Source organism: Canis lupus, chromosome 22, assembly GCF_011100685.1.
Source record: "Canis lupus familiaris isolate Mischka breed German Shepherd chromosome 22, alternate assembly UU_Cfam_GSD_1.0, whole genome shotgun sequence".
Classification (NCBI taxonomy): Eukaryota; Metazoa; Chordata; class Mammalia; order Carnivora; family Canidae; genus Canis; species Canis lupus.
This window is the reverse complement of record NC_049243.1, coordinates 31,223,341-31,235,398: the sequence shown is the minus strand read 5'-3', so window position 1 is coordinate 31,235,398 and position 12,058 is coordinate 31,223,341. Positions and strand designations below refer to the sequence as shown.

The 12,058-nt window shown below is 36.3% G+C and overlaps 1 protein-coding gene across 26 annotated transcripts in view; it reads right to left on the bottom strand.

The window, feature by feature from the left end:
* The window catches only part of SCEL (sciellin), a 301,081-nt gene that overhangs the window by 26,773 nt on the left and 262,250 nt on the right, over positions 1-12,058 (bottom strand). For 25 of the 26 annotated variants that reach the window (XM_038569806.1, XM_038569829.1, XM_038569807.1 and 22 more), the window contains 6 exons: positions 11,803-11,862; positions 10,866-10,925; positions 9,342-9,404; positions 5,050-5,109; positions 4,851-4,910; positions 4,656-4,712 (listed from right to left, as the gene is read on the bottom strand). In XM_038569806.1, coding sequence (XP_038425734.1) covers positions 4,656-4,712; positions 4,851-4,910; positions 5,050-5,109; positions 9,342-9,404; positions 10,866-10,925; positions 11,803-11,862 — 360 coding nt within the window. The remainder of the gene's footprint in view (positions 1-4,655; positions 4,713-4,850; positions 4,911-5,049; positions 5,110-9,341; positions 9,405-10,865; positions 10,926-11,802; positions 11,863-12,058) is intronic. The other variant, XM_038569823.1, reaches the window with a different exon arrangement.

The following is a 12,058-nucleotide window of genomic DNA, read 5'->3' as shown; positions in this document are numbered from 1 at the left end:
AAAGTCCAGGGCCAGATGGCTTCCCAGGGGAATTCTAAAACGTTTAAAGAAGAAACTATACCTAATCTATTAAAGTTGTTTGGAAAGATAGAAAGAGATGGAGTACTTCCAAACTCATTCTGAGGCCAGCATCACCTGAATTCCAAAACCAGACAAAGACCCCACCAAAAAGGAGAATTATAGACCAATATCGCTGATGAACACAGATGCAAAAATTCTTAACAAGACACTAGCCAATAGGATCTAACAGTACATTAAGATTATTCACCATGACCATGGGGGATTTGTCCCCAGGATACAAGGCTGGTTCAATACTCATAAAGCAATCAACGTGATAGATCATATCAACAAGAGAAAAAACAAGAACCCTATGATCTTCTCAATAGATGCAGAGAAAGCATTTGACAAAATACAGCTTTCATTCCTGATCAAAACTCTTCAGAGTGTAGGGATAGAGGGAACATTCCTCAGCATCTTAAAAGCCATCTATGAAAAGCCCACAGCAAATATCATTCTCAATGGGGAGACACTGAGAGCCTTTCCTCTAAGATCAGGAATACGACAGGGATGTCCACTCTCACCACTGCTATTCAACATAGTACTAGAAGTCCCAGCCTCAGCAATCAGGCAACAAAAACAAATAAAATGCATTCAAATTGGCAAAGAAGAAGTCAAACTCTCCCTCTTTGCAGATGACATGATACTGTACATAGAAAGCCCAAAAGACTCCACCCCAAGATTGCTAGAACTCATACAGCAATCTGGCAGTGTGGCAGGATACAAAATCAATGTCCAGAAATCAGTGGCATTTCTATACATTAACAATGAAACTGAAGAAAGAGAAATTAAGAAGTCAATCCCATTTATAATTGCACCCAAAAGCATAAGATCTCTAGAAATAAACCTAACCAAAGAGGTAAAGGATCTGTACCCTAAAAACTATGGAACACTTCTGAAAGAAATTGAGGAGGAGGCAATTTACACATTTAATGCAATCCCTATCAAAATATCATGGACTCTCTTCAGAGAGTTGGAACAAATAATCTTAAGATTTGTGTGGAATCAGAAAAGACCCCAAATAGCCAGGGGAATATTGAAAAAGAAAACCAGAGCCAGGGGCATCACAATGCCAGATTTCAAGTTGTACTACAAAGCTGTGATCATCAAGACAGTGTGGTACTGGCACAAAAACAGACACATAGATCAATGGAACAGAATAGAGAATCCAGAAGTGGGCCCTCAACTCTATGGCCAACTAATATTCGACAAAGCAGGAAAGACTATCCACTGGAAAAAGGACAGTCTCTTCAATAAATGGTGCTGGGAAAATTGGACAGCCACGTGCAGAAGAATGAAACTAGACCATTCTCTTACACCATACACAAAGATAAACTCAAAATGGATGAAGGATCTAAATGTGAGACAAGAATCCATCAAAATTCTAGAGGAGAACACAGGCAACACCCTTTTTGAACTTGGCCACAGCAACTTCTTGCAAGATACATCTATGAAGGCAAGGGAAACAAAAGCAAAAATGAACTATTGGGACTTCATCAAGATAAAAAGCTTCTGCACAGCAAAAGAAACAGTCAACAAAATTAAAAGACAACCTACAGAATGGGAGAAGATATTTGCAAATGACATGTCAGATAAAGGGCTAGTATCTAAGATCTATAAAGAACTTATTAAACTCAACAGCAAAGAAACAAACCAATCATGAAATGGGCAAAACACATGAACAGAAATCTCACAGAAGAAGACATAGACATGGCCAAGAAGCACATGAGAAAAGCTCTGCATCACTTGCCCTTAGGGAAATACAAATCAAAACCACAATGAGATACCACCTCACACCAGTGAGAATGGTGAAAATTAACAAGGCAGGAAACCACAAATGTTGGAGAGGATGCGGAGAAAAGGGAACCCTCTTGTACTGTTGGTGGGAATGTGAACTGGTACAGCCACTCCGGAAAACTGTGTGCAGGTTCCTCAAAGAGTTAAAAATAGCACTACCCTACAACCCAGCATTTGTGCTGCTGGGGATTTACCACAAAGATACAGAAGGAGTGAAACGCCAGGACACCTGCACCCCAAAGTTTATAGCGACAATAGCCAAACTGTGGAAGGAGCTTCGGTGTCCATCGAAAGATGAATGGATAAAGAAGCTGCAGTCTTTGTATACAATGGAATATTCCTCAGCCATTAGAAACGACAAATACCCACCATTTGCTTCAACGTGGATGGAACTGGAGGGTATTATGCTGAGTGAAGTAAGTCAATCGGAGAAGGACAAACATTATATGGTCTCATTCATTTGGGGAATATAAAAAATAGTGAAAGGGAATAAAGGGGAAAGGAGAGAAAATGAGTTAAAATATCAGTGAGGGTGACAGAACATGAGAGACACCTAACTCTGGGAAACGAACAAGGGGTAGTGGAAAGGGAGGTGGGCGGGAGGTGGGGGTGACTGGGTGACGGGCACTGAGGGGGGCACTTGACAGGATGAGCATTGGGTGTTATGCTATATGTTGGCAAACTGAACTCCAATAAAAAAATATACAAAAAAAAAAGCTTGAAATGCTTATGAGGTTCAAGTAAAAAAAAAAAAAGCAACTGGAGTACATTTGAAGAACTAAAAGAAAACATTTAATAAATTGAAGTAACTTACAAAAAAAGGAATACTAAAACCTGGAGGTATAGATATTAACAAATAGGAAGCCCTTAAATTATTATGTGTATAATAATACAAATAGAACAGTTTTTCTACTTCAGATGAAGGATGCCTTTTCTAACTTTAAATGCCTAAGTAGCACTTGCTGCTTTTCAATCTTCATTTGGAAACAGCAGTTTATAGACTACGGATAATTGAATATCTTCCTTTTATGTTTGTTCACAAAAATGTGACGCTATCACTGCTAAAAGCCATGTGGTTTCTCCCTGAATAAAGTGAAATTTCTGTGCACATCTTCATTTGTTCAGGTTGTTGTGTCACTATAAGGAGCTCAGGGACACCTGCTTATACTCTGATCGATGACCAGAGTTTATTCTACCCCTAACTGTGAATCAAATGCACAACTACTGGAAATGTCAGCAAAGTCACATAAAAAGGACTCTGATTCACTACTATTCTACTATTAAATAATTGGTGCTCCTATCATATTGAATGGGATGTAAAAGTGCCTATGGCTGTTATTCCTTGGGGAGACACGATAAAATGCCCCCTCTTTTTCCCTGTTAAAATTAAGGGGGCAGGGTGGATATGTTTTAGTTACAGGTAGCTGAGCCAATTGAATTAAGTCACTGTTTTCAAATAAACCGCTTCCTGTTTGTGTATTCTGCTCTAATTCTTGAACAACCTGGTTGATTATCATTACATCTGGTGTCACTCCTAAAGAACAGTCAGATATTACTTAGGTTAGATTCATGGATCAAGCTGCCGTCTGAAAGCAACATGATGGCCACTATTTTCAAATTTACTTTTTGTTAGTAATAGCACTCACATAAGGAATGTGTCTTCTTTCTATGGAAATTGTTTTAGAAGCTGCTGAAATACAAACTACCTTTATATAAAATTAGTGTTTTCAAATAAACAACTGGCAAAAAAAAAAAAAAAAACACTTATGAGGAAGTAACCATTGTCGACAAAGCACATTTGCCAGAGGGAGGGAGGGCAGGAAGAGAAAGTGAGAAAAAGGGGAAGTGTGTGTGTGTGTGTGTGTGTGTGTGTGTGTGTGCGCATGTGTGTGTGTGAGAGAGAGAGAGAGACAGAGACAGAGACAGAAGTACATCTCATAGAATCAGCTAAGAGAGAGGAGTCGGCTACAGTAACCACTATTATTGATTCTGCGTGTGGTTAGTAAACCTGACCACTTCCAACATGGCAGAGAACCTCCTAAAACTGTTAGCAATGAAAAGAAAAATCTGTCCTAACCAAAACCACTGTGAAGAAATGGTTTTATTTAACAAAAATATTTCCATACAAGTCTCAGTGGCAGGGCCAACACCTAAAGTCTGCTGTCTCCAGGAGACAACTATTTTCTCTCCTCCCTGCCACTTTAGTGATAATTTTCTAGAATAAATGTTTCTAATTGTAGTCCTCTGGCTGCAGGGTGGGAGGGAGACTTAGAAGGGAAGAGACTGTGAAGAGTACTAAGGATGGAAAGAGTCTGAACCATTTTAGCCATAGATTTTTTTGTGTTTCTTCTAGGAGGTGACATCAGCAGGGCTTGAGTTCACATCTAGGATGTTTTCTCTCTTAATAAGGTCATTTAATGCCTTGAGCTATGGTTTCCTCTTCTATAAAATAGGGTGTGTGAATATATTTTTCATGGGGTAATTTTAAGGAGAAAATGTATAGAAATTGCCAGTCACGTGAGAGGTGCTCAATAAATGCTACTCTCAATAGGGATGGCTCTTCAAGTGCCTTTGTGCCTCCCTACCCTGAATACCCCAGCACCACAGTGATAAAAACACACAAACAGAAACAGCAAAACCAAAAGAGTGCAACGTTTCCTTGCTGACAGGAGACACATGAGTTAATTCTGTCTTCATTTGAACACTAAAGAAAAATAAAAGGCTTCTTTGAGAGAAAAGGAAAGAAAACTCCTAACTAGAACCTTGAGAACACATCAAGATAGTTAGGCCAAGTCATTTACCGCTCAGTGTCTTGGAGAGCTGAAGATTTCACTTTAATGAGATTGTCCAAGCCTTCACTGTTCAAAAGAAAAAAAAAATTCAGATTAGTGATAGGTTTTTGGTTATGTTAGGTTGATAAAGCAACATTATAAATCCACTCCACCCAGGGGCAATAGACAGATGAAAACATGAAGTGATTGCTTTTATCTGATTACCTCTGACTGCTTCTGGTCACTGCAGGTTTCACTTTGATGAGGTTATCCAGATCCTGGTTTCTTTAAATAGAAAAATAAAAAGAGATCAGGTTAATGAAGTTCTTTTGGCAGAGCATTAAGGTTATAAATCTGCTTGAAATAATAATAAAACAAAACATTCTTACTGACCAAAGCACAAAAACTAATATAGTTCTATTACCTCTGGTTGCTGGTGAGAGTTTCAGGATTCACTCTGATGAGCTTATCAAGATCTTGATTTCTTTTAGTAAAAACAAAACAAAACAAAACAAATTAAAGCAGCTTGTATTAGAGATAATGTGGATTCAAGTCGCTGGAATTAGAAGAAAGGATTAGCTATCTTATCATTTAGTATGATACCTGATGGTTTGGCATAGAACAGCCTTGAAATAAGCTTTCTAGCTAATTTAGCGGAGACAAATTATGCTGGATTAGAAGTGAAGCTGCTCTGACTTTACATCGTTCATAACCAGAACACATCTACGAGGGCACGCTGGCAGGCATTCACAGCAAACATCTGGTGATTAACAACTTTGCACTCTGAAGTGTTTTAACATTATGAAGACATAGGCTGATTTTAATGTCCTTGTTATTCTTAAGATTATATTCACCAACTGAGGATTTTTTTTTAATAAACTCTAAAACTGGGATTATACTTAGCATAAGGCTTGGCATAGAGAATTCCAGCAATCCATCAAAGTAGTGATTTCCTTTCCAATGACTAAAAACTGAATGAAACTCAGCTGTTAATGGTCAAATGACTTACACACTCTGAAGATTGTCCGCTTCCTATTGGAAGCCCTACCAGTTTCTTTCCTCAGTCATGAACAATATTTTTTCCTACATAGTTTGCTGCCATTCACTGCCTCTGTGTAATACCTTGTTTAAAGGACTAGCAAGTGATGATTTTTCAGTATCCTTTTAGTTATTTTTTAAAAGATTTTACTTATTCATTCATGAGAGAGAGAGAGAGAGAGAGAGAGAGAGGCAGAGACATAGGCAGAGGGAGAAGCAGGCTCCATGCAGGGAGCCTGTTGCGGGACCCGATCCGGCACTCCAGGATCACACCCTCGGTCAAAGGCAGGCACTAAACTGCTGAGCCACCCAGGGATCCCCTCAGTGTCCTTTTAAATCCCTTTTTAATGTTTATTCAAAGAAATAAGATAGCCTGTCATGGCAAGAAATTGCAGGACTGAGAACACCTGCTTTCAGTACCATCTTGGATAACAACCTGCCTGGCTCCCCCCACCCCCAAAGCAGACCTTTTTCCTTATATAAAAATAAGAGACATTTTACCCATCAGAAAGATTGAAAAAGGGTTAAGAACTCCATTTAGAGCTTCATCTCCAAAATGTTCTAATAAAAGGTCTGCATTTCCCTCCCTTAGCCCTAATACTTCCATAGAATGTGCTTCCTAGGTCCTAGCTTTACTCAGTTTCTCCTTTCCATCATTGTTCTCAGATCTCCATGGTAGACAGAAAGCCACTAATTGAATTTTCAGTGTTTTGAATTATCTTCAATAATAGTATTTACAATTAAAGATAATCAATTGTTGGGGCACCTGGGTGGCTCAGTGGTTAAACATCTGCCTTTGGCTCAGGGCATGATCCCAGGGTCCTGGGACTGAATCCTGCATTGGGCTCCCCACAGGGAGCCTGCTTCTCCCTCTGCCTATGTCTCTGCCTCTCTCTGTCTGTCTCCCATGAATAAATAAATAAACTCTTTAAAAGAATAACCAATTGGTGTCTACAAATACTATTACAGGAATGATTAACATATGAGAGCTATTCAAAATATAATTTCCTTGCATGAATTGATTGCAAAAATCTGTTATAAAGCTCAACCATGCCTAAAAGACAATAACATCTAAAGTGAGGTTATTGTACACCTTAAACTAATATAACACTGTATGCTAATTACACTAGAATTACAATAAAATAAAGTGAGGTTAATTTCATATAGTAGAAGAAAAAGTACAAAGAATAAAACTTTGTGGAGGAGATAATATATGCAAAGTTCACAGCCTTTTAACATATACATTAATCACAATATTTCTTAGTGTAACTACATGTAATATTCATGTACCAACAAAATTAGAGTAAGCTACTAACACAACCATAAGAACTTCTATTTTCACTCTTCTGAGCACAGAAAATCTGATTTATCCAACAGCCTGGAACATTTTATACCACAGCCCAATACTCTCTTTTCAGACAGACAAACACACAGATTTCATCAAATAATACCTTTACTACATAAGAACACTCATATTTTCCATTCTATTTAATTAATTTTATTTAATTGGCAAAAATGCTGATTGCCACTCACTGCATTAATGACAAGACCCTTTAATGGGTTTTGACCCACCGTTTGAGAAATCCTAGCTTAGAAAATATATAAATGTATGCTATGTTCTACCATTACTCCTAAAAAGACAACACGGTATTTTAACAAAACAAGGATCTCAGTATCAGTTCTGAATTACCTTGATTGATAGCATCATGCAGTTTATCTCAATGAATTGAATATAACAAATTTATAGAACTTTTTAAGGTCCTGGATCCCTGCAAACACAGGAATTTTATATCTAAAGCTTACCCAAGAAAAATGTATCATTCTTTCTTTTTAAATTTTATTTATTTGAGAGATAAAGAGAGCACGAGCAGGGGGAGGGGCAGAGGGAGAAGTAGGCTCTTCGCTGAGCGGAGAACCCTATGTGAGGCTGGATCCCAGGACTCTGGGATCATGACACCATTTAAAGGCAGATGCTTAACCAACTGAGCCACCCAGGGTCCCAACATTCTTTCTCCTCCAGTTACTGCTTTCATTTGTTTTGCTTTAAGGATGTAGAGAAGAGATATACTACAGTTTTTAGTTCTTATTTCATCCCTGTAGTTTAAGAGCTGTAAAGTTTTGCAGGCATTTGCACGTTTGTGCCACTGTCACCTATGAAGTAATATTTCAAGTGACCCTGTAGAGCAGTAAATGACACCTCCTGGCTGTCGCATGACAAAAGCAACAATCCTAGCTTTACAAGCCTCCACTATTTCTGGAGGTACTTAATTACCTTTCATTTGCTTTAAGATCGAAGTTTGTGTGCTGTGATTTCAAGACCAGGAGTTGTTCTGGGAGTTAGAAAAACTCACAAGAGACTATGAGATTTTTTCCCCCTGGCCTTAGTATTCTCATCTGTAAAATGAGGAGATTGGATCATTTCTAAGAATCTGCCCATCTAACATCTTGTACTCCTAGGAATCTATGAATATGAACTTGACTGCCTGTCATGTTTATTAAATTTGATATTCAATGTCTCTTTTTTTAAATGCAATGTACTGACAATGCATTCTATATTCAGCAAGCAGAACATGAGTGTTCCAAAATGTAATATACTAAATTGACAACCTATTATTCTCTTGGAGTAATATCTCTGTGCCCCCAGTACATAATTAGCTTTAATCTATGATAATTGCCCGCTGTTAATAAGATTGAGTATGTCTACCGAATTCTCTTTTTGGCGTCCATGGCCTATAATTATACCTAATGTGCAACTAATGATACCTAGTTGTAAGCTTCAAACCCAGTAGGTGTTCAGTAATTATTCACTGCCTAACAGATCAGAGAGCTAGTACCAGTCTTCTATCAGTTTTCTCTCTGACCCTGGTCAGATCACTTAACCTTTGTGAGTCTGTTTCCTCTTCTGAAAATGGAATAGGTTTGACTGGAACAGGGGTTTTCAAAATTGTTCCTACTAACAGGACGGGAGTTCTCTGAGTCCTTTCTTTATCTTTAATTTTTTGCAATTTTATATGTACCAACTAAACTCTATAGGGAAATCATGAGAACATTCTTAAGAGATTATATATACATATAAATATATCAAAATATGTAAATATATATATATACACACACATATGGAGTAGTGTGTAACAGTATAAAAATCTTCATATAGCCAGAGAGCCATACCTTTGCTGGGAGCATCAAACCATCTGAGAAACAACAAACCTCCTAAAATTTCCACTGACTACCAGAGAACACTCTTCAAAAATGAAATACATGGTATTGTTGATGATGAATCTAATGAAGTGTTCTATGTCTTTTAAAAAAATAACTGTCATTAATAAATTTTCATCATTTTGAGAGACAAAGGTATTAACATCAATACTTCAAAGAAAAAAATAAAATATAGCACATAGAGTAGCTATGTTCCTACCCCAATCATTCTCTTCAATTGCTTTATTTGAGGTCAAAAAAAGTGAAGTCACCATCATATTATTTTCTCTAACTATTGTTCTTTCTTGCTAGTAATAAATAGATATTTATTTCCAAGAACATATAAAAATTGTGACAGCTTTTTCAGACCTATATTCATTTTGCCCATGGAATGACTGTAAATCATTTGTATTCATATTGTATTTGTATTTCTTAAAGAGGATAAAACCAAAACAGGACAAACAAATAACATCTTTCTCTTACCCAGCCATGTTTTTGACAGCTTTGGGGCTTATATTAATAAGTTCATCTAGACCTTCCTTCCTGCTAAGACAAAATAAAAGTTCAAATTCAGCTGGAAATCTGCAAATTTTATGACTGACATTTTTTCTTTTGACACCTGTGAATCATACAATGGGATGCTAGATAAAAAGTAACAAGTTTATCAAGTTTCTACTTTACAAAGTCTTTAAAAATCCTCAAAATAACTAGCTTACTGAGGTAGAGACTACCATCCTCCCCTTATAAATAAGAAATTGAGCTTCATGGAAGTTAAGACCCTCTTTGGGTGACCAAGAAGTGACCAAGGATGAATCAGATTTGGAATTATAGCAACTGGACCCTAATTCTCATGCTCCTTCCCACTATCATCCTTTTTCTGTGTTCACGGTAATTCCTTCTATTTGCACCATGCTTTTCACCATAAACTAAAATCAATAATAATTTGTACATTTTTTCAACTGTAATATTAAATTATGAAATTGCTAATTTAAAACTTCATCATTACTTGAATTCTTTTTAGTCCTATGGAAAAGCAGGTGGCTATGAATTCATTTCTTACACAATTATGTATATATGAGAATTTAATTTTATTCTTGTTTCTTTCAAGACAACTTCACATTTAAATTGCTCTTAAGCTTTTTATTTTCCATATTATATTTTATTGTTGAATTAGCATGTAGGATATTTGGGGAGGTTGTAATGAACAAGAGAAAAATAAAAAAAATTTTTATCATTTCTATGTATGCCTCATTTCCCTACCCTCCAAAAAAATAAAACAAAAACAAGCAAACAAAACAAAAAAACCTGGAACTTTAAAAAAACAGAATTATTTCCTGATTCCAAGGTATGGGGCAATATATATAATGTGAATGTGTAGCACTGAGGCTACTCTCAGATATCAATTAAACCACTTCAGAATTGCATTTCATGCAAGGCTAAATCAGAGCAAGCAAGACTTTTGGATTATATGAATTGCTTTTATTCTAAATATCCCGATAGGCAATTATAACTCTAAAGAGACATTTCTATTATCACAATGGGTTCTCATACCAACACTAACCCCAAAGGCCTAAACAAGTTGCCTAATTTGATATACTGTATTACTGGACAAAATGTTATATATCTTGAAGAGAAAAAAGGCCAGAAAGGTTTGTATCACTTAAGGAATCTTTAGAATTAACTTGTAAACTAATCTTATCATGTGTATTTCCTTTCATGTAAATTACTGCATCCTATCATGTTGAACTATTATCCTGAAATAGAATTATGTTGAAATCCCAAGCAGGGAATACAAATCCCATACTAGTAAGAAATATTTTAAGGAATTCTTTATCTTCCATTAAAGCCCATGGCCCAGGAGCCCTGAGCAAGGCCTTGAACACTAGGTTTCTGACACAAAGCTGTTGATTTTGAGTCCATCACTGGCTGTCTCAATGGTAGAAAAATGAATTACATTTTTTAAGTTAAATAGAAAAAAAATAGATAAAAGAGTTCCATGAACCTCACCTTTGGTTAGTTCTGTTTGTTTCAGGAGCTACTTGGATGAGGCTGTCAAGACTTTGACCCCTTTAAAACATGGAAAAAATGATCAGATCAGTGGTTGATTTACAACACATGGTTGCAAATATTTATTAAAACCAAGAAACATTTTTATAAAATATTCTATTATAAAATATTTAGGAATACAGAAATCATCTCAGAGGACTGGAGTTTTTCAGTGCTATGGAATATATATTTTTGGACCTAACTACTGCTGCATAGAAATAAACAATAACCAGTGGTTTTAGAAAATTCATGATGTGCCGGCACTGTTCAAGTGATTTACATGATTTATATAATTGAATCCTCACATTAATCAGTCAATATAGGAAGTTTTATCATCCCATTTTCTCAAAGGGAAAAACTGAGACATACAAAGATTAAGTGAAACCAAAGTGCTCTAACTCAAGAGCACTTGCTCTTTCCATGATACCAACCATTGTATTGGCATTTAGTAAATTGAATTTTCATTGAAATGACAAGACAGCACCTGGTCCAAGTTCCTTATTAGAGGACAAGGAAACTGAAGCCCAAATAGAAGTGGCCAATCTCATTTTGCACCGTTAGTGAGGGCAGGGCCAAGGCCTAGACCCACATCTATGGTCTATCATCCAATTCTTTTTCCCCACTCCTGTGCCATATTCTGCTTAAGAAAAATAAAGAAATCAATGAATAAAGTGTCTTGTCATTCTTGGAAATCAACTGTGCATCTAATTAACCAAAGGTTACCCCCATTATACTAAGAATCAGTTGACCAAAATCTTCAATATTTTAGATATGATGTCATGGAGGTCACCTGGCTTTTATTGGAGTTCAGTGTCAGTCTGCTAAAATGTTATTTTAATTATATTTTTAAGCATGGGTATGTGTGAAACAAAAAAACAAGAAGCATATCAAATCTTACCCTTGCACACTTTTTCCTGTTTGTGGAACCACTTTGATGAGGTTATCAAGGTCTTTGGAACTTAAAAACGAAAAACAAAACAAAACAAAATGATAAGTAAAAATACAATTAAATCAACTAAGAATTTATTTAAAAGATATATATGCTCAAGATGAATTTTGCTATTAAGTTTTGAGAAAAATAAATACCAGTCTTTGTCCATAATTTTAAAAAGTACAAATTTTGACCTCCATACAAATCATCACTATATGGCTCA